Genomic DNA, 23785 nt, shown 5'->3' with positions numbered 1-23785 from the left:
CACATTGTTGTGTAGCAGCTGTTCCTTAGTTTAATTTTTAATCCAGATCAGAGCAATGTTTTCCCCCCTTTTCTAAGTATAACTGTTTGTTTATTAAAAAAATAAAAACATACTTCTCTTTTAAGGTACTCACTTTGCATAAGCTTTTTCCAGCAGTGCACTCCAGAACTCATTCCTCTGAGAAGACTTGGTAAATACTAACTGATTGTTAAATGTTGGCAGGCAGTCATCAATTATCACATCAATCCAGTCTCCATAGCGCCAAAACTACAAGAACACAAACAAAACATAGATATACTTACAATACTAATATACAAGTATAACTAAAGGCAACTTTTTTTTGTTTTTGAGTGCAGAGGGATTAGAACACATGTCAGTTATTATTGCTGTCTGTGCCCCCATTAAGGAGATAAAACCTCTCTATTTGTCCTGTTTACCATTATCATTAAAAGTGAAAGTAAAAGAAAATCCCAAATTTTGGGTTGTCCCCAGAAAAGTAACAGAGGGGAAATCTTCCAATGGGGACCCCTCCTGTAGTCATAAATAAAAAAATAAAAAAATAAATAAAAACGGGCCATTTAAGGCTTTTAAAAATTCGTTTTGCAGCGCCGCGCAAATAACATACACTCATGCATTTTACAGGGCACAGTGGGGACAATTGATGTGGGGACAATTGATGTGGGGACAATTGATGTGGGCACAGTGGGGACAATTGATGTGGGCACAGTGGGGGACAATTGATGTGGGCACAGTGGGGACAATTGATGTGGGCACAGTGGCGACAATTGATGTGGGCACAGTGGCGACAATTGATGGCATGGCACAGTGGCTGCGTTTGATGGCACAGTGGCTGCGTTTGGCATGGCACAGTGGTGACAATTGATGGCACAGTGGCGACAATTGATAGCACAGTGGTGACAATTGATGGCATGGCACAGTGGCTGCATTTGATGGGCACAGTGGCTGCCTTTGATGGGCACAGTGGAGCTGCAATTGTCTTTTTTTTTTTTCATTTGTTTGCGCCCCCCTAAAAATATTGAGCACCAGCCGCCACTGATGGGGACACTAGTTCTGGTGACCTGGGGGTCCCCAAGGAATTCCCTTAATTTACAAAGAATTTCCTCTCACTTCCTGTTTGGCTATGGGACAGGAAATTAATGGAAATCTCTGCAAAAGGACACAGAAGGAGAAAAAAAAACTGGCAGGGATAATAACCCTCCTTTTCTCTATCCAAATATATTTTTTCCCCTATAGTTCTACTTTAAAGCTTATATAAACTCTCTTATTTACATTTGTGGAAAGCAAAAAGCACATCTTGAGGGAATCCCAACATCACCCTCATTTTAAGTCCTGGTTTGAAGACAAGTTCTCTCAACCTTGTGGCAAAACATAAAAAGGCTGACTTCTACCGGCAGTTTGTGATATTCAGTGTTACATGCAGAGCTGTATAAAATCATTAAAATCAATATATGAGTCCTTGCAATGAAGACATTGAACCAAATTTGTATGGGTCCCTTCTGTCTGTGTTTACTCACAAGGGAAATATAGGGGTTGATTTACTAAAGGCAAATAGACTGTGCACTTTGTAAAGTGCAGTTGCTCCAGAGTTTAGTAAATGAGCAGAAGCACTGCTGACTTCCATCAACCAATCAGGTGCAAGCAAAAATGCTGTTTTCATTACGTTCCTTGCATGATTGAGTATTCTTTGCAAAGTGAAGCCTTACCTCATCTGCTAAGCTCTGGAGCAACTGCACTTTGAAAAGTGCACCGTCTATTTGTCTTTAGTAAATCAACCCCATAGACATGTTGAATGTGAGCAAAACAATGACAGCTCTCAAAGCACAGGGAAAGAAAAGACAGTTATCTGCACACTTGCATAATATCTCTAGATATATTAAATAGCTTATGCAATTTTAGATTACAGTTATTCAGTTGTTTATAAAAATTCTATTATACCTAAAATACTTATATAATTATGAAAAAAATGTAATGATCAGTTTGGTCTCTCTGCCAATATGCTATTGAATTGTAAGAGGTGAGTAAAGCACCTGCAGAATACCCACGCAAATCCAGGCAGAAAACTAGTAGTACTCAACAACAAACAATTGTTATTACTATAGTAGCTCCTTACCAGTTCTTAGATGTGATGGCTACATACTTTTTTTTAGGGTACACACTCCCGCGGGAGTAGGCGTTCCTATGCAGAGGCGCAGTGTCATGTGGGACTTCGCCCAGATGATTGACGTCTTGAGAAAAACTTCCCTCCCGGCGGATAAGGCGCGTCACGAGTTTCTGAAAGTAGCCAAACTGCGAGTCGGCTCTATACGGCGCTATACGGCACCTGCGCACCGACTAGGGGCCGTGTAGAGCTGACTGCGCAGGCGCCGTATAGAGCCGACTCGCAATTCGGCTACTTTTGGAAACTCGTGACGCGCCTTATCCGCCGGGGGGGGGAGTTTTTCTCAAGACGTCAATCATCTGGGCGAAGTCCCACATGACACTGCGCCTCTGCATAGGAACGCCTACTCCCGCGGGAGTGTGTACCCGGAAGCCGGGTGGAAAATATCAATAATACGGTATGTACAGCAAAAAACAAAAAACAAACTGCATACTGTAAATGTTGGACGTATACAGAATGTAATGTTATATACATGTTTTTAGGGTGAACCTCCGCTTTAAAAACGATTGTGTGTAGGCTCCAGAGAATTTTTCGCGACGTTAAAAATGGGCATTAAAAATTTAGAACATGCTCTAAATTTTCGCGTAATTTTTCACGTTGTCGTTTTTAACGTTGTAAAAAATGGTCGTGTGTGGGCTTTAACGACATGAAAATAACGTGCATGCTCAGAAGCAAGTTATGAGACTGGAGCGCTCGTTATGGTAAAAGTAGCATTCGTAATGGAGATAGCACATTCATCACGCTGTAATAGACTGAAAAGCATGAAGACCGAAAAGCGTAAATCAGCAAAAGCAACCCCAAGGGAGGTGCCATCTGAATGGAACTTCCCCTTTATAGTGCCGTCGTACGTGTTGTACGTCACCGCTCATTGCTAGAGCATTTTTTTTAACGATCGTGTGTAAGCAAGGCCGTTTTAACGATCGGATTGAAAAAAACGTTTTTGCTTCTGGGTTTAGATACACTTTGAGCTCTGGGCTTCCATGGTATTCAGTAATTTAATTCTACAGTATCCTGTGATTGGAACAATGATTTCATGTATGGTTTGATGTAGGGTTGTCCCGATACCACTTTTTTAGGACCGAGTACAAGTAGCGATACTTTTTTTCATGTACTCACCGATACATTTTTTTAAATGTGTCCCCAAATGCAGCCATGTCCCCCCACATATTGCAGCCATGTCCCCCCACATATTGCAGCCATGTCCCCCCACATATATCCAGCCATGTTCCCCCACATATATCCAGCTATGTCCCCCCACATATATCCAGCCATGTCCCCCCACATATATCCAGCCATGTCCCCCCACATATATCCAGCCATGTCCCCCCACATATTGCAGCCATGTCCCCCCCACATATATCCAGCCATGTCCCCCCATATATTCCATATATTGCAGCCATGTCCCCCATACCTAGTAGATGATGATGATGCCGCCGCCGCTGCTGCCGCGTTAATCAGCGTGAATTACAGCGCGCATTACAGGCAGCTTTTGTTTGAATAGTTGTAATCCCCGCTGCGCCGTGTATAGACACTCCCCCTTTCTCGGGATTGGACAGATCCGTCCAATCCCGAGCAAGGGGGAGTGTCTATACACGGCGCGGCGGGGATTACAACTATTTAAACGAAAGCTGCCTGTAATGTTCCCCGCACGCTGATTAAAGCGGCAGCAGCGGCGGGGGGGGCAAGTATTCTATTCAGGCATCGGGGGCATTTGCGGGAGTACAAGTACTCCCGCAAACACTCGGTATCTGTCCCGATACCGATACTGGTATCGGTATCGGGACAACTAGACATGTGCACAGAATTTTTTTTAGTTTTTTTTTGTTCTGTTTCGTATCGTTCCGTAGGTTCGTTCCCGTTCGTTTTTCGTAAGACGCCTGTTTTCCTGTTCGTTCCCGTTCGTTTTTCGTACGACGCGATTTTTTCGTATTCCGATCGTTTCGTATTTTGGTTGCTGTTTTATTTTCGTACATGCGGGATGGTTCGTTATTCTGTTTAATTCATGTTCGTTACTTGTTAGACAATAATTTTCGGGAATTTTTGTCATTTTGTACTTTCGTAAATATATCGCGGGATTCGCGGCACTTTCAACACGCGGCTCATCCATATTAACTATTGTTAAGCCCCATACACTTGGTCAGACTTTTTTAACAACAAACATAAAAACGATCGTTTTACTGAACGTTCGTTCGTTTTTAAACTCCATCAGAAAACCATTTTTGGGTTCCAGGTTCAAAAGTCTGGCCAACTGATCTCCCTTCAGATGAAAATCCACAGAAAAGTTTATTTGGCTTTACTGTACTACTCAGCACAAAAGAGAAGCTGCTTTACTAACTACACACACTGCCCATTCAAAAAAATGAAAATGACATTTTATAACAAAAGATTTGCATTCTGTATTTTGAAACCAAATTACGAACAGAAAAAAGGAATTCAGAATACAGAATACAAATCTTTTGTTATAAGATGTCATATGAACATACAAACAGAAAAAGGATTCAAACAAATACAGAATGAAAATCTTTTGTTGTAGATGTCATATGAACATACAAACAGAAAAAGGATTCAAACAAAATAAAGAATGCAAGTCTTTTGTTATAGATCTCATATTCGTTCTTTTGCCATTTTCGTTTTGTCGTATTTTCGTCGGATCGTTCGTTCGTATTTGCGGTTGTTCGTTATGCGACTCATTCGTAATCCCGTCGTTTTCGTATTTTGGTGCTTAAATTTTTTCGTATGCACACATTATTCTGCGGGTACGAAAATGAACATTTTCGTACGAAAATAACATTCGTACGAACGGGAATGCACATATCTAGGGACAACCCTAGTTTGATGTATGACAACCAGGTGCCAACACATTGCTGATGACAGCCGGTCACCATTGATAATTATGTATTACATTTACTGATTTTATCTTCACATACAAACTTTGAGGCTCATATAAAAAAAAAAAAAAATAGCATTGTTTTTAATTACCTGAAAATGAAATATCCCAGCATAGTTTTCAGTGAAGTTTTGTTCTGGAGGTATGACACGGAAAAGTAACTTTTCATTAAGGGTTAGACAAGCGATGGCAGCCAAAAACCAGCAGTCACCTATGGGTAAAAATAAGAACGGTTCGATGACTGCGCTTCCTTCCTTTATCCTGTATATAACAACAGTTACATTTAATCCATGACCAGGGGCGGACTGACCATTGGGACTCTCGGGCACTGCTCGAGGGCCCCATGCCACTAGGGGGCCCCATCAGGGTTGCCAGGCTCAATAAAACCAGGGATGTATGTAAAAATCTGTGTTTCTTTTTAGATCTGTCCCTTATATGTCCGAAACCGATATGCTTTTGATGTGAAAATCCTGAGATTTTAGCTGCCCTGCCTCTGCACTGCCTCCTGGCGTGGTGGCCACCTGTAAGACCGATGGCCCCATAATCTTCTATTGCCCGGGGGCCCCATGAGTTGTCAGTCCACCCCTGTCCATGACTGTATCATTCGACAGCAGCACATACACAACTTCCACCAATTAAGATGACATTTCTGTGTGTTGTGGACTAAAGGACACTGTCTTGGTTAACATATTCACATTACGTTAAACATGATCACGCTGTGTCTGTCTGGGTTGTCACTCATAATCTGTAATATGAGGCATGGCAGGTTACAGGTGTCCAGTCACTGCAAATAGAAATCCCTGCCAGGGAGGCCTGCCATCGCACACATTCTCTGCATCTTGACAGCTCAATAAATAAAGCCGCTCAGTGATCCCGAATAACAGTCGTTCCAACCATCTGATTTCGGGATAAGAAAAACTTACTTTGCTGGCTGCATGTATCCTATACTGACAGCTTTCACCTTATCCTATGATAGATGAACGTTTAACGCTCCTTGGTGTATAAAAGACACAATTGCAGCTAATTTGTTTTCTTTTTTTATTACAACTTTGTTTCTTTTCCTATGTGACTCTAAAGTGTTAAAGTGAGTTCTATCAACGTAAGCTCTTGAAAGGCCAACAAGGGACACATCATACTAAGTGTACAGTATGTCCCTTGTGCTGATTTTTATGTTTTTGATTTTAGCTAAGCTTAGATTAAACAAAAAATAAAAAAGCACTGCCACTGACCATCACTGGGCAGGGGAGGCTTAACAAAACTATGCCACTGACCATCACTGGGGGAGGCATAACAAAACACTACCACTGATCATCACTGGGGGGGGGCTTAACAAAACACTACCACTGACCATCACTGGGGGGAGGCGTAAGAAAACTATGCCACTGACCATCACTGGGGGAGGCGTAACAAAACACTACCACTGACCATCACTGGGGGAGGCATAACAAAACACTACCCCTGACCATCACTGGGGGAGGCGTAACAAAACACTACCACTGACCATCACTGGGGGAGGCGTAACAAAACACTTCCACTGATCATCACTGAGGGGGCTTAACAAAACACTACCACTGACCATCACTGGTCACCCACTTGAGGGGCTTCCACTGACCACCAATTGGAGGGGGCTTAAAAACACTGACATTGAGCACCACCAGGGAAGTGGGGGGGGGGGGGGCTTAAAACACACTGCCACCGACCACAATTTTTTGGGGGGGAGGGGTGGGGTGGAGAAGTTAAATACTAGCACTGATCACCACTCACCAGTGGGGCGAGAGGGGATTAAACACTAGCACTGCTCACCAGTGTGATGGGGTTGGGATCACCAGTGTGATGGGGGTGGGATCACCAGTGGGGGGGGGGTAAAAAAAACTATCACTGTTCACTATTTGGGTGGGTGGGGGGGTTGAAGGGGGTTATGAATTTTAGCACTAATCACCAATACAGTGGGGGTGTGAAGGGGTAAACAACATTAATCACCTAGCTAAGCTTAGATTAAATAAAAAAGCACTGCCACTGACCATAACAAAACTCTATCACTGACCATCATTGGGGTGCTTAACAAAACACTACCACTGACCATCACTGAGGGGAGGCATAACAAAACTATGCCACTGACCATCACTGGGGGAGGCGTAAGAAAACTATGCCACTGACCATCACTGGGGGAGGCGTAACAAAACACTACCACTGACCATCACTGGGGGGAGGCGTAAGAAAACTATGCCACTGACCATCACTGGGGGAGGCGTAACAAAACACTACCACTGATCATCACTGGGGGGGGGGCTTAAAAAAACACTTCCACTGACCATCACTGGGGGAGGCGTAACAAAACACTACCACTGACCATCACTGGGGGAGGCGTAACAAAACACTATCACTGACTATCACTGGGGGGAGGTGTAAGAAAACTATGCCACTGACCCTCACTGGGGGAGGTGTAACAAAACACTACCACTGACCATCACTGGGGGAGGCGTAACAAAACACCACCACTGACCATCAATGGGGGAGGTGTAACAAAACACTACCACTGACTATCACTGGGGGGAGGCGTAAGAAAACTATGCCACTGACCATCACTGGGGGGAGGCATAACAAAACACTACCACTGACCATCACTGGGGGAGGCGTAACAAAACACTACCACTGACCATCACTGGGGGGAGGTGTAACAAAACTCTGCCACTGACCATCACTGGGGGGGGGGGGCTTAACAAAACACTACCACTGACCATCACTGGGGGGAGGCGTAAAAAAAACACTACCACTGACCATCACTGGGGGGGGGGGGGAGCTTAAAAAAAACACTGCCACTGACTACCACTTGAGGGGCTTCCACTGACCACCAATTGGAGGGGGCTTAAAAACACTGACATTGCGCACCACCAGGGAAGGTGGGGCTTACAAATACAATGCCAATACACTACCACTATTTATTGGGGGGGAGGGGTGGTGGGGAGGAGTTAAATACTAGCACTGATCACCAGTGGGTCAAGAGGGGATTAAACACTAGCACTGCTCACCAGTGTGATGGGGGTGGAATCACCAGTGGGGGGGGGGGATTTAAAAAAACTATCACTGTTCACCAGTTGGGTGGGTGAGGGGGTTAAATACTAACACTGACCACCAGTTGAGGGGTTGAAGGGGGTTATGAATTTTAGCACTAATCATCAATACAGTAGGGGGTGTAAAGGGATTAAAAACATTAATCACCAATGTGGCAAGAGGGGTAAAAAAAACACCAGGTGGTGTGGAAAAACCCCCAAAACGCAATGACCACCAATCGCACCACGGGGGGAGAAGGTGGGGAGTTCGGGTTAAAAACACTGCACTAACCAACAATGCATTGGGAAGGGTATGGTGTATATTAAAAACACTGCCACTAACCACTGGGGAGAGAGGCTCTAGAAGCTAAATATCATTGGTAATTTATTTTTCTCAGTGGTTGCCTAGAGCTTTGCTATAAACATTAATACGATAAAAAAATGTTGTAAAGATAATAAAATATACAGAATATAAAGTAAACATGCCAGTCTTACCTAAATCTCCTTGACAAATATCTGTTCTGTTTGCCCCACCAATTATAAACTGAGGATTTTCGCATATTTCCTGCACAAGAAATGAAAAATATGAGGAATGCAAGTACAAGATTAAGAAATGCATAATACATAGAAACAGTTAGAAAGATGAGTATACATGTTTAAGACAAACACATCCACTACTGAGCATTAAGCCTCGTACACACGACCGAGGAACTCGATGGGCGAAACACATCGTTTTCCTCGTCGAGTTCCTTGTTAGGCTGTAGAGGAACTCGACAAGCCAATTATCTCCATTCCCGTCAAGGAAATAGAGAACATGCTCTCTTTTTGGCTCGTCGTTTCTTGACAGTTTCCTCGACAGTTTCCTCGTCGAAAATGTACACACGACCGGTTTGCTCCGCAAAAAAATATCTCCCAGCAAGTTTCTTGCTGGTTTTTGCCGAGAAACTCGGTTGTGTGTACGAGGCCTGAGACTTAAAGCGGTAGTAAACCCGCGGACCCTTTTTTTTTTAAACTACACCTGTAAGGCAAAAGGCATAATGAACTAGTATGCACCGCATAGACATTTTTGTACTGTATGCGGTTTCACAGTACTTCCTGTTTCTTTCTGGATATTTTCTGCTCACCATGCATTTCTTTGGTAAGTACTACATCCAATAACAGAGAGAAGATCTGTGCCATTGAAAGAAAAATTCTACATTCCAATCAAAATAAATGCTAATGGCCCGTACACACGACCTGAATATCGTACGAAAACTGTTGTCTGAGGAAGAATCGTACGATAACCGGATCGTTAGTACAGAGCTTTCGATGATCACGACAATTCATCCGATATTATTTGATCGGACAAGCACGAAAAATACAAATACAGCACATGATATCACTTCCATTTTTTTTTCTGTTGTACGAGAATTTTTGTGACTTTAGTAACCAATTTCTTCTTGTGACTATTAAGCGAAAAAGGTCGGACGATCTGTCGTTCGATTTTTGGATCGTGTGTATGGGCCGTAAGGGAAAAAAAACTTTATTCAAAAGCTGTGAATGGACATTGGCTAGACATATAAATCTATGACAATTCAAAATATTAGACAACTGCATATATACAGTATCTCTCAAAAGTGATTACACCCCTTTTAGCTCAAAGTAATTAGTCAAATGACACACCCCTGCCACGTCTTCATTTACACGACTCATAAAGAACTAAATTACAAAAAAATGTAAACCCATTACTTCTCCACAAAGATGCATTATTATATAGAGGTTGGATGAAAGGTTTAGTGTACTTTAAAGTGGTTCTAAAGCTTTAAAGCGGGGATCCAACCACATTTATCATTTTTCTAAAGTATGTCCTTTCATCTGTCTGTATAGTTGCACACATAGGGTCACTTATTGGGTAAAAATGTGCCCCCGTCCCGCAGACTTCTAGTGAACGAACACTTTTTATTCCAGTCTCCAGACGGTTGTCATTTTGCTTGTGGGCATTGTGAAGCCAACAAGCAATTTCTTCCGGGATTTCTCTGGTGACGAGCCTGAACGGGCCGCCCGTCCCGCACCATTTACGCGCATGCGCAAGATAGCAGCAGCGCCGTTAACCACTTGGGTTGCCATCATAACTAGCGGCGGCAGAAGTGAACGCAGTTGTAATGGCAACCCATAAACAAAAAACATGCATTCATTGAATTCCGTCACTTCCGGTATCGATGTAATGCGATTCTTGCCCTAGGGGAACCACACGGCATCCTGGGAAATGCATCAGCGTTTGAAAAAGCCGAGGGAGCTGACGTCAGGATCCTTGGTGAATCCGAGGGCAGATTACGTGGGACCGCATAGCAACAGGCATTTCCAGGTGAGTAAAAATTTTATTTTTTTCGGTCTCATGTCAACTATAAAGCAAAAATATTTTTTAGATGGAAACTCCACTGTAAGATCGTTTCCCTAATGCATTTTATGCGTTAAGGTAACCCCCCCCATACTTACCTGAGCCCCATCTTGATCCAGAATCTTTAATATCACTTTAACACTTTTAGTAATAAATTCATTAGACCAAAAAGAGATACAACTGAAGAGGAAAGAAGGACAGAGAGATTTGGTTACAAAAGTGGGACAGTCCCTCCAAATGAGGGACAGTTGGGAGCTATGCTGCATGGATATGATACATATACACCCTAAACTGCATTTTTACTGAAAATGTATTTTTAAGTCCAATATTTTAAAGTTACTTTGTGTTTGATTGGTTTATGGCCTAGACGTTTAGCCTCCGCTAACAATTTTCTGAAATTACACTCTTTTTGCCATGCAAACTGTTTAGGTGAAATTTGCTAGAAAAAAAGGTAAAAAAACAAACATAAACTGATGACATGATCAGCACTGACATGGTTGTTGTAATATATGTTGTAATATGTTGGCTGATTTGTGTGGGATATTATATATATATATATATATATACATATATATATACATACGTGTTGTATTATTATATTATAAGTCCAAAATTGACCAGGCCAGATTTCAGTTGACATTTGGTACCTGTTAAGATAATTACATGTTACACATCAAAAGAGGCTTGTCGATTGTCAATAAGCAAAGGTCCAGGACAAGTCTATTTTACACATCAAACCTGTAATTACATGTTACACATCAAAAGACGCTTGTCGATTGTCAATAGGCAAAGAGACAGGATGAATCTATTTTACACATCAAACCATTACTCAGGCCACATGTAATCTAATTAGGAAGCTTATTAGTATGCAAGAATGGAAAATTAGGAATAGGTGATGATTGAAGCTGTCTCCGGCTGGGGTCATTATCTGTCACTCTGAAAGACAGGATGTAGAACAAAGACGGCCAATCAAATTGCTCAGCTATTCAGTGAATAGGGAATATAATCCTGGAGGTGATTCTTGTCACTCAGAATATCCTTTGTATATTATCTGTATGAACATGGCACAGGTCTAGAAGTGATGAGAATATTCTCTGTGCATTGTATGAACATGGCACAGGTCTAGGAAAAGATGGGATTCTGAATTACTCTGTTGGATTTGTATCATCTGTGAAATTTGGACTTTGTTCTGTATTGGAAATCAAATAAATGCACTCTCTGGAGAGCCTGTGTGTTGCTGCGGGACATAACTTATAGTCATCATACTAATACCTAAATATCAATTATCTAACCGGATTCCACTATACTTTATATCACTACAATGGTGATCAGCAGTTTTGTTCCTAAACAAAGCCAACCCTTTACCTTACGCTAACTGTTTGTTTAACAACAAAGTCCTGTGATTGTCATGTTAGCACACACACTACTACGGTTTGTTGATAACAAAAGGTTAGGATTAGCATAATGCCTTGTACACACAATAAACTCCGACGAATTTTTCAGACGGAAATCCGTTCAAGCTGTCTTGCATACACACTGTCACACCAAATTCCGACCGTCAAGAACACGGTGACTTACAACACTATGACGAGCTGAGAAAAATTAAGTCCAATGCTTCCCAGCATGAGTCGACTTGATTCTCAGCATGCGTGTTTTTTTCTCCTTCGGAGTTCCATACAGACGAACGGAATTTGCGTCAGAAAAAAAGATGTTCTCTTTCTAAGTCCGTCGTAATTTCCAAAGGAAAAACTCAGATGGGGCATACACACAGTCGGAATATCAGATCAGAAACAGTCGGAATATCAGATGAAAAAATTCCGTCTGACTTTTTTCCTCGGAAATTCCGATCGTTTGTACACGGCATAATGCCCTGTACACACGATCACTTTTTGTGATGAAAAAAAATTTCATTTTTTATCATGAAAAAAAATGAAATTTTTCCAACTTCATCATTACAAATGATGTTGCCCACACACTATCGTTTTTGAAAAATGATGAACAAAGTGACGGCACTCTAAATGGGAAGTTCTATTCGCCTTGAGGCTGCTTTTAGCTGGTTACTTGTTAGTAAAAGACGATTCATGCTTTTTTGTCTGTTACAGCGTCATGAATGTGCTTACTCCATTATGAATGGTAGTTTTACCTCCCGTTTCAAAACTTGCTTCTGGGCATGTGCGGGTTTAAAACGTCATTTTTGCCCACACACGATCATTTTTTATGACACAAAAAATGACATTTTAAAAAATTACATAAAAAATTCAAGCATGTTCGAATTTTTTTTTTGTCATTTTTTAGAAGACATAAAATGACATTTTGCCCACACACGATCATTTTAAATGACATTTTTAAAAATGTAATTTTATTTCATCACAAAAAGTGATCGTGTGTACAGGGCATTAGGGTTACAGTTTATTTGTTCCCCAATATTTCACATCATGTTCCCAGGCAACAAGGGACTGGAATAGTTGAAAGGAGCCAAGCTCGGCTCTATGTGTGCAAAACCTCTGCACAGAGCAGGTAAAGTATAACAATTCTGCTTTTAACCACTTCAGCCCTGGAGGATTTGGCTGCCCAATGACCGGGCCGTTTTTTTGGATGTTGTACCCAAACAAAATGTATGTCCTTTTTTTCCCACAAATAGGGCTTTCTTTTGGTGGTATTTGATCACCCCTGCGGTTTTTATTTTTTGCACTATAAACAAAAAAAAAAGCCATCATTTTGAAAAAAAAGTAATATTTTTTACTTTTTGCTATAATAAATATCCTCCAAAAATATATAAAAAAAAGTAATTTCTTTCTCAGTTTAGGCCGACGTGTATTTTTCTACGAATTTTTGGTAAAAAAAAAATCGCAATAAGCGTATATTGATTGTTTTGCACGAAAGTTATAGCGTTTACAAAATAGGGGGTAGTTTTATGGCATTTTTATTTTTTTTACTAGTAATGGAGGCGTTCAGCGATTTTTATCGTGACTGCGACATTATGGCGGACACATCCGACACTTTTGACGCTATTTTGGGACCATTGTCATTTATACAGCGATCAGTGCTATACAAATGCACTGATTACTGTGTAAATGACACTGGCGTGGAAGGGGATAACCACTAGAGGGGTTAGGTGTGTCCTAGGGAGTGATTCTAACTGTGGGGGAGGATCGGCTACGAGTGACAAGACATTGATCACTGCTCCCGATGACAGCTTTTACCACCTGGTGTTTTTAACCTCTTTTGGCTTACAAAACCCTAATGGACAGTCCAAAATGTCCTCATACCTGCTCCTCCATCTTTTCAAACTCATCACCAGTCCTGCTATGAGTACTCTACCAAGATGACTTCAAAAGATGTTAAAAGCTTGGTTTTTACAAATGATTCTGAATATTAAATGAGTTGGAACAGATTGTTATATTTAGGTATTAAAAATGGTAAATTACAAATACACAAGCTAACTACAACCAGTGGTATTTATGTTGTTTTTGTGCAATCAAGACGTAAAATGGAGGCACATTTACTGACAATGTTACTCGCATGTCATCTGATGCATTAAGTTGATTTCAGGTTTGAAAATGCAGAGAATTCTGTTAGATTTTTTTTAACATTTGTTTTAATTATTCAGAGATGCAATCATTTGGTTCCCATACACCCAAGAGGTATAGATACCTCCACTTAAAGTGGAGTTCCACCCAAAAATAGAAATTCCACTTTTCGGATTCCTCCCCCCCCTCTGGTGTCACATTTGTTACCTTTCAGGGGGGAGGAGGGAGCAAATACCTGTGTAATCCCACTTTCGGCATAGATCGCCTCAGTATCAGCGGTGACCTACGCCACGACCGGCACCTCCTCCACCCCCCTCGCTGTCTTCTGAGAGACACATAGGTCCCAGGAGACAGGAGGCACCAGTGGGATCGTGCAGCGCGACTCACGCATGCGCAATAGGGAACCAGGAAGTGAAGCCGCAAGGTTTTACTTCCTGATTCCCTTACCAAAGATCGCGGCGCCTCCACCCGAGAGCCGAGGGACAGATCGGCTTCGGGTGCCGACATTGTGGGCGCCCTGGACAGGTAAGTGTCTGTATATTAAAAGTCAGCAGCTGCAGTATTTGTAGCTGCTGACCAGGGCCGGTCCTGGGCAGGGTGCTTTGCACCCAGGCGCCTGCAGAGGTGGGGGCGCCAAAGTGCCAGAGTTCTCCACTACTTCTGGCAGTGCTCGGGGGAGGGGAAGCTCCTCTTCCTGACACAAGGGTTCTAGTTCTCAGTGGCTGCTGCATGATGATGTGCAGGAATGAATTCCTCACACTGGGATTCTGGGATCCCGCACTGTCTCTACCAACTCCAGTTGGAATGCCTCCCCCTCCCATCTCTATCTCGGGCTGCAGAGATAACCTAGGTGAGTCACAGTGTTCAGTGTGCTAGAGGATGGCATCCCCAGCATCCCTTTACACATGCTCTGGGCTACCCCTGCTCTAGATGTTTCATGGCATGATAGATTGCATAGGATACACAGCCCCTGTCAATTCCTGCACCTCAGTAGTCCATCTACAGATCTGATGTATAATGAGATGTACTAAGAGCTCTTTCACACTGACACTGGCAGTTTTAGCAGCGCTTTACCGCAGTTTTAACAGATTCACACTAAAGAGCCTCAAAAATTTTGGACGTCCTGCCAGCACACTGCACCAGTGTGAAAGCAACTGGGCTCTCACAGTGAGATTGCAGATAAGGCCTTTTTCAGGTGATATTTTTAATGCTAAAGCCCCTTAAAAACGCCTCCAGTGTGAAAGGGGTCAAATGGACCATTTCTAGTACTATTGTCTGCAGTCTCTGACCATCTTCTATATCATGTCTGCAGTCTCTAATCATCTCCTGTACTATGTCTGTAGTCTCTGAACATCTCCTTACCATGTCTGCAGTCTCTGATCATCTCCTGTACTATGTCTGCAGTCTCTGACCATCTCCTGTACTTTGTCTGCAGTCTCTGATCATCTTCTGTACTATGTCTGCAGTCTCTGATCATCTCCTGTACTATGTCTGCAGTCTCTGACTGTCTCCTGTATCATGTCTGCAGTCTCTGACCATTTCCTGTATTATGTCTGCAGTCTTTGACCATCTCCTGTATCGTGTCTGTAGTATGTCTGGGGGTCTTTCTAACAGACTCTCTAACAGAAGCTCTTTCTGTGTCCATTAGAGAGGCCCCCCTCCAGGTCCCAATAAAGTACTCTGATTCTCTTCCTGTATTTTGTTTATTGTTAAGAGATCATGTAAGGATCCCAGGGTAATGAAAACTTTGTGGGGGAGCATTTCTGTGGTTGAATCGTTGCCATAGAAACATTTGTAAAGGGGAGGAGTTAGCAAAATGACCATGCCCATGTGGGGGCGCCAGAAATATTTCTGCACCCAGGCGCCTGTGACCCTACGATTGGCCCTGCTGCTGATTTTTTTTTTTTTCGGGAGGAAATTCCGCTTTAAGGTCCCTCGTCCTATGCATTTATTTTCATGACTATCAGTTACAATGCTATGTAAATAGTTACTGTATCTTATTCATTATACATTCATTATAACAACTTTAAAACGTTACAGTTCCATATTTTGTACGCAATTAAAGGCAAAAAAAAACACAGCTCAGTCTTTGAGTCGTAGTCCGTGGTGAAGGCGACCATGACTGTAAGATGATTTAGGAACTGGGCAGACATCATATATGTTGAAAAGTAACAACGCATTTTTCATATTTGTTGGCATTGTTATTTTTTTATTTTATTTTTTTTAAATGACGTCGCAAGGACGTCATTGTTTTTTTTTCTTTTTTTTAAGTGTATTTTGTGCGTGTACTCGAGAGAGGAGCCGGACTGCAGGATTTGGGAGTAGGCAGGCCTCCCCCAGAGGCAATCTGCCACCTTTCTCCATGCCCCGGGTGGCAATGGCGGGTGTGTGAGGGGGTCCTCCCACACAGCCCACCCTACCTGCTCCGCTTTGAAGCCCAACGGGGCAGAGGGACTCCCTAAAAGGGTGTGAGAGGATCTAGCCTACTCAACCAGCCCCGTTAGTCCTTCGCCTCTCTTTAAAGTGCGTGCATGTTAACCCAATTTCAAGTGCGTGTAAGTGTGGTGGTTTTTTTTGTGGGAGGGGGGTGGTTGTACTAAGCGCAGGCTTACCTCTCATAGCACACCCACCGGGAGCCGGGCTGAGACCACCAAACTCAATTCACATGTAGCCGAGACCGGGATCCAAACCACTAGCTGCAGAGGTGAATGGCTTGTCAACGCAGTGCCAATCTCGTTAAGCCACCGCAGCTCCCTGTTGGCATTGTTATTAATATTTTGATGTGGAATTAAACCTTTTTAAACAAAAGATGTATAAGCAGAAAAAAATAGTGGCGCTTAAACAATGCAGCAAAAAGTGTAAATGATAACAATGATTAATGTATAAAACGTGGATATTAAAAAATATCACCCAGTGACATCAATAGTCCATAAAGCAAAAAACTTTTGTGAATTATTTCAATGCTCAATTTTCTTAAATCTTCCACCACACCAACATGCAAGCGTCTCCTCTCCCTTTGAAATCGCACTCACAAACTTGCAATGCTTCCCACTTTTGTGTTTAGCTCAGATGCCTTGTTCATAAGAAGTTGTTCATAAGAATGTCTGCACCAAACAAAGTCTCTTTCAAGGATTTTATTAAACAAAGTTCTCCAACAGAGGGGTAGAGGGATAGGGAAAGACTCAGGTACTTTTGCTTTTCAGATCACGGGTACAACTTAGATCCAGAGGATAAACTCAGCTCCACACTGGATTTCAGCAATCACCAGATAGGCCTACTCTCACCGACCTAGCAGCTGGTGTGAAGCTCGTCAAAGTCTCTGCCACAGACTTGATAAGTGGACCGGCAGCACAGTGAGGCAAATCCGCCAGGGTACGTCCATTAATTGAATTCCACTGGTTCAGCTTCCTTCTGTAGATAAGGTAGCGAAGGACCATGCCTGGATCAGTAGGCCCCAGAAACTCCTGGGCCTACTCTAAGTTGCTAGGCCTCGGGCCAGCCGGCCCCAAGGCTACGAAACAGCTCATACACCCCTGAGGCCAGGAGGGCCATCAGGTCGGGATCGGGATACGAACCCCGCCAAACGGTGTCTGTCTCTTAAGTACCCCTCCCCAGAATGCACAGCGCGTTAACCAGGCCCCCTGAGCCACCTCTGGGAGAGAGATACCCAATACATCCAGCCTGTTGCCTTTTCAACCCCGACCTGCGCTGACAGCGACACCCACCGTCAGGGGGAAACTTATGCAACCCAGTTGAACTGAAACAGAACCAATAATTTAGAATAATTATACTGAGCCAAACTACTGCTCAGACATCTATAATTTAACACATAGCGCCTACTCAATGGGAGCATGGCGCTACACACACACATATATATATATATATAAATATATATATATATATATATATATATATATATATATATTTGCTGTGTGCTGCTAAAGTGTTTAGGTTTAGCTTGAAGAAGTGGCAACCCTAGTGCAGTACACTACGTTGTGGTGCGGCAATGCAAGCTTTGAGGGGCCTCCTCACTGTCTGTAAAACGCATTCTGAAATGGGACCCACCGTTAGGGTGACCACGTGTTCCGGATTGCCCGGGACAGTCCCGCATTTTGCAGGTCTGTCCCGGGCACATTCATTCCAGGACAATACAGTGTCCCGGAATGAAACTGACACAGCCACCCCCCGGGCCAATCTGATGCCCCCCAAAAAAGGCCCGCCACATCACCGCTTTACTCACTGACAGTACTTGTCCTGGCCAGGAATGCTTGGAGGAGCACCCTACTTGTGATTGGAGAAATCATAAATCCCGCCTCTTGTGTCCAATCACTGTGCTGTGATTCGTTACAGCCCAAGCTGATTTTTGGAAGGGAGGGTGTCCCTCAATGGTAGTTTGGAAATGTGGTCACCCTACCCACCGTTGATCATTTTTTAGATGGCTGAGGCAGTGACGCTACTGTAAGCAACAAGCTGGACCAAGGTAAGTACTGTATATAATACAAATAATTCCTGGAGTTCAGATGTAACAGACCAAAAGGAAGCAAATATATCACTGGCAGCTGTTACCCAGCACTGGCCTTATGGTGGACTCCTATGAGAGCAGACAGGAGGGTGGCAGGCATCCAAATGTGACAAGTCAGCTGCAGAATATCTTGTAGCACGGGGGATTTTTTTTACACTTGTCTCATATCTCAAGCTGTGCATATGTTTAGTATTAGCCTGGGATTTAGAGCCAGGCCAGCAAAACTTTTATCAGTTTTAGTGTATTCTGGTGTAAAAACTACCAAACAGCTTTGTTGGTTTCTTGTGGATGCTAGAGGTGGGATCTCTAAAGCAAATCAGGTAGTATAGAATATTTAATCTGAGTCCCGGGCTCCATGTGCCTTACTCTTCCCAGAGTAAAAATTGTTCACTTACAAGCGCTAATGCTAAACAAAAGTAAAAGTTATACAGTGATTCTTCACTTATAAAACGCAATGCAAATAGGCTGAGCTAATGTTACACAGTGGAAACAAATACGATCCACCCGTGTGTTAAAAAAAACAAGTACAATTAATCATTAATATAAGTCAACCGCACTTGATTTTCTATCCACTAATGTGTGTAATCACAAATAATAATCCAGGAATCTTCACACACAAAAGCCTCGTACACATGGGCCAAATGTCAGGAGACATCGGCCGGTTCAATAAAAACTGCCTGACATTCGGCCTGTGTGTATAGTAGCCAGTCTGACAGAAGCCAGTCGTTTGGCCGGCTTCTGTCTGACGAGCATACTGGAAAACTGGCAGCTGATTGGTTGCCAATCAGCGCTCTCAGCCAATGGCGGAGAGAGCTGAATGGAGTGTTTTGGCGGGGTAAGGGTGGCCATAACCCTGTCAAAACACAACAGCTCAGCGGGGAGATCGCTGTACTAACGTTGGATCGTTAGCACAGCGGCTCTGACTGGAGCTGTCAGTTTTTTTCAGAAAAAAACTATTAGCCAGATTCACGTATCGCGGCGTATCTTTATGCCGGCGTAGCGCATCCCATTTGCACTACGCCAACGTAACATAGTGAGGCAAGTACTGTATTTACAAAGCACTTGCTCCCTAAGTTACGTCGGCGTAGCGCAATTGGCCCGGCGTAACCCCGCCTAATTCAAAATAGGCAGGTAGGGGGCGTGCTCCATGTAAATTACCCAAAACCCCATGTAAATGAGGGCCGTTGGTACGGCGCATGCGCACGCATGCTCAGAATCACGTCGCAAATACTCATTGCTTTTGACGTGAACGTAACAGACGCCCAGCCCCATTCACGTACGCTTACGCAAACGACGTAAAATATGACAGCTGTTCCGTCGTCCATACCTTGCATGTGCTGCGCCATCTTTTTGGTGGTTTATCTTTACGCCGGAAAAGAGCCTTACGTAAACAGCGTATCAGGCGCAAGTACGTTCGTGATTCGGCGTATCTAGGTCATTTGCATATTCGACGCGTAAATCCACGTACGCGCCCCTAGCGGCCAGCGTACATATGCACATAAGATACGACGGCGTAGGAGACTTACGCCGGTCGTATCTTAGCAACAGTGAAGGGTATGTCAGTTTGAGAATAGGCTTAAAGATACGACGGCGCGCATTCGGACTTACGGCGGCGTATCTACTGATACGCCATCGTAAGTCTTACTGAATCCGGCTATTAGTGTGTATCAGGCTTTATGCTGCAGCCACATTGCAAAGCGAAACATTATCCCCACTGTTGTATTTGGTAGGCTGTATCGCCCGCCGAATGAGACCCATTCAACTGAATGCAGGTGCCCCGCAACTGTTCCAAAACCATGTGTAAAGCATGCAGTTTTGACAGACTGGTGCGAGTTTAAGGGGTTGCTTAGACAAGTGGTCTTCAAACTGTTGCCTGGGGGCCAGATGAGGCCTCTTTGCTTGCTTTTATATGACCCTTGGGGCACCACTTCATTCGATGGCACCAATGAAAGGGTGCAATTCCTCTCAATGACACAAAAATGGGGCAAAATGCCTCCCAATGACACAAAAGATGGGGCACAATTCCACCCAATGAAATAACTGATGGGGCCCAATTCCTCCCAATGACACAAAAGATGGGGCACAATTCCTCCCAATGACACAAAAGATGGGGCACAATTCCTCCCAATGACACAAAAGATGGGGCACAATTCCTTCCAATGACACAAAAGATGGGGCACAATTCCTCCCAATGACACAAAAGATGGGGCACAATTCCTCCCAATGACACAAAAGATGGGGCACAATTCCTTCCAATGACACAAAAGATGGGGCACAATTCCTCCCAATGACACAAAAGATGGGGCACAATTCCTTCCAATGACACAAAAGATGGGGCACAATTCCTCCCAATGACACAAATGATGGGACAGAATGCCTCCCAATGACACCAACAATGGGGTCCAATGACACCAGCGAAGGGGGACAATTCATACCAATGACACCAATGATGGGTCACAATTTCTCTTATTGACCCCACAGATGGGGCATTGTTTACTCCAACTGATGCAGGGACATTTTCTACTCCCGATGGCTACAGCCCAGCCCTCCTAAATTCTGAAGGACAGTAAACTGGCCCTTTGTTGAGACAGTTTGGAGACCCCTCATTAGGACGGAAAGACACCCTTGCCATCCCTTGTAGTTGATCCTATTTCAGAGGCATTTGTAAAGGCAGAGATGTTATATTCAAATGCCACAATTGTGCTGCAACCACATAAAAATCAGCAATGGTAGTGTCTGTAAAACACGACAGGAAGTATAATGTTACTGCGGCTGCCTTTGCATCTTGGGATGGGGGGAAGGGGGCAGTAAAAGCATGGCTCAACCACCTGTTTTTACCATCTCCAACTGTAATAGATCTGAGGGGGTCATGCAAGGAAAATAAAAAACAGCATTTTAGCTTGCACATGATTGGATAATAAAATCAGCAGATCTTCCCCTCATTTCAGATCTATCCCTCAGATTTACAAGGACTGCACTTCCAAGTGCACTTTTAGTGCAATTTCAAGTGCACTTTGCACTTGTAGTTTGCACTTGTAGTGCAAAGTGGATTTGCCTTTAGTAAATAACCCCCAATTGTCTGGGATACATGTGAGTTCCTTATATGATAGTGCTTTTTTTTGTACATTTTTTATATCCTGGCAACCTTCTTTATACATACACTGTGCTCTCGTCTGTGAGATGCAGGAGTGAGGACTTTAACTTCCTCCCGTGCTCATAACTGCGCTCCCTACACTCTCAGCATCTATCATTACACACTTCTTAAAGTGATGTCATCTCTGAGGTCCAGTTCTGTGATTTTATTGGATTCCCACAAGAGGATCTTGGCTTATCATCAAATGATTAAGAATAGCAAGGTTTTGTGGAGGGAGAGTAAAAATAGACCGAGCTCAGGGACACGTGTAGTGGTCTGCTGCTGCAGGGACCACTTGCCATGTTGTGCCTGGGCTATGTGCTGGAGGGTCCAGGGCGCCTGCTGCTTTGGGAGGGCGACATGCTGCAGGGAGCTGCTACAGAAGTGTGCCAGCATTCATACTGTTCCAGTGATCAGGCGTAAGTTAGAGACATCCTGAAAAAAACTTTGGGGTTGAATTACTAAAGGCAAATAGACTGTACACATTACAAAGTGCATTTTCACCAGGGGCGGACTGACCATTGAGTCACTCGGGCACTGCCCGAGGGCCCCATGCCACTAGGGGGCCCCATCAGGGTTGTCAGGCTCAGTAAAACCAGGGGACAGTATGTAAAAATCTATGGGCCAGATTCACTTAGAAATGTGCTAAGCTGCGGCGGCGTAACGTATCCCATTTACGTTACACCGCCGCAAGTTTACAGCGTAAGTGCCTGATTCACAAAGCACTTACCTGTAAACTTGTGGCGGCGTAGCGTAAATCCGCCGGGCGCAAGCCCGCCTAATTCAAATGGGGCAGAGACGTAACTAGTCATTTGCATATTCTACGCCGACCGCAATGGAATCGCAACCTAGCGGCCGGCCTAGAATTGCAGCCTAAGATCCGACGGTGTAAGTCACTTACACCTGTCGGATCTTAGGGCTATCTATGCGTAACTGATTCTATGAATCAGGCGCATAGATACCACAATCGTATCTCAGAGATACGACGGTGTATCAGGAGATACGCCATTGTATCTCTTTTGTGAATCTGGCCCTATGTTTTTTTTTACATCTGTCCCTGATATGTCCGAAACCGACATGCTTTTGATGTGAAAATCCCGAGATTTTAGCTGCCCTGCCTCTGCACTGCCTCCTGGCGTGGTGGCCATCTGAAAAGCCCAGGGGCCCCATAATCTTCTATTGCCCGGGGGCCCCATGAGTTGTCAGTCCACCCCTGATTTGCACTCTGCAAGAGCAGTTGCTTCTGAGCTTAGTAAAATAGGTAAAGCTTAATTTTGCAAAGAATACCCAATCACATGCAAGGGAAATAAAAAAAATATATATAATTTTTGCTTGCACATGATTGGATGATGGCAGTCAGCACAGCTTCTGCTCATTTACTAAGCTCTGGAGCAACGGCTCTTGCCGAGTGCAACTGCACTTTGCCTTTACTAATTCAAACCTTTTATTCCACTTCATACAGTGCATCCGGAAAGTATTAACAGCGCTTCACTTTTTTACACATTTTGTTATGTTACAGCCTTATTCTAAAATGGATTCAATTCATTATTTACCTCAAAATTCTACAAACATTACCCCATAATGACATGTAAAAGAGAAGTTTGTTTGAATTCTTTGCAAATTTATTAAAAATAAAAAAAACAAAAAATTCCCATGTACAAAGTATTCACAGCCTTAGCTCAAAACTTTATTGAAGCACCTTTGGCACCAATTAAACCCTTAAAGCGGGAGTTCACCCAATTCCTTTTTTTTTTCCCCTTAGATTCCTGCTCGTTTTGTCTAGGGGAATCGGCTATTTGTTTTAAAATATGATCCGTACTTACCCGTTTTCGAGATGCATCTTCTCCGTCGCTTCCGGGTATGGGTCTTCGGGAGCGGGCGTTCCTTCATGATTGACAAGCTTCCGAGAGGCTTCCGACGGTCGCATCCATCGCGTCACTCGTAGCCGAAAGAAGCCGAACGTCGGTGCGGCTCTATACTGCGCCTGCGCACCGACGTTCGGCTTCTTTCGGAAAATCGTGACGCGATGGATGCGACCATCGGAAGCCTCTCGGAAGACTGTCAATCAAGAAGGAACGCCCATTCCTGAAGCCCATACCCGGAAGCG

General features: G+C 43.5%; 1 protein-coding gene across 10 annotated transcripts in view; it reads right to left on the bottom strand.

Moving 5' to 3' along the window:
• Window positions 1-23785, bottom strand: part of CAPN3 (calpain 3) — a 140435-nt gene that overhangs the window by 89139 nt on the left and 27511 nt on the right. For all 10 annotated transcript variants that reach the window (XM_040333099.1, XM_040333101.1, XM_040333093.1 and 7 more), the window contains exons 2-4: window positions 8612-8681; window positions 5159-5277; window positions 134-267 (exon numbers count right to left, since the gene is read on the bottom strand). In XM_040333099.1, coding sequence (XP_040189033.1) covers window positions 134-267; window positions 5159-5277; window positions 8612-8681 — 323 coding nt within the window. The remainder of the gene's footprint in view (window positions 1-133; window positions 268-5158; window positions 5278-8611; window positions 8682-23785) is intronic.

Source organism: Rana temporaria, chromosome 13 (genome assembly GCF_905171775.1).
Source record: "Rana temporaria chromosome 13, aRanTem1.1, whole genome shotgun sequence".
Classification (NCBI taxonomy): domain Eukaryota; kingdom Metazoa; phylum Chordata; class Amphibia; order Anura; family Ranidae; genus Rana; species Rana temporaria.
Note: the sequence above shows the minus strand (reverse complement) of the source record. Positions and strands in the feature narration are given on the sequence as shown.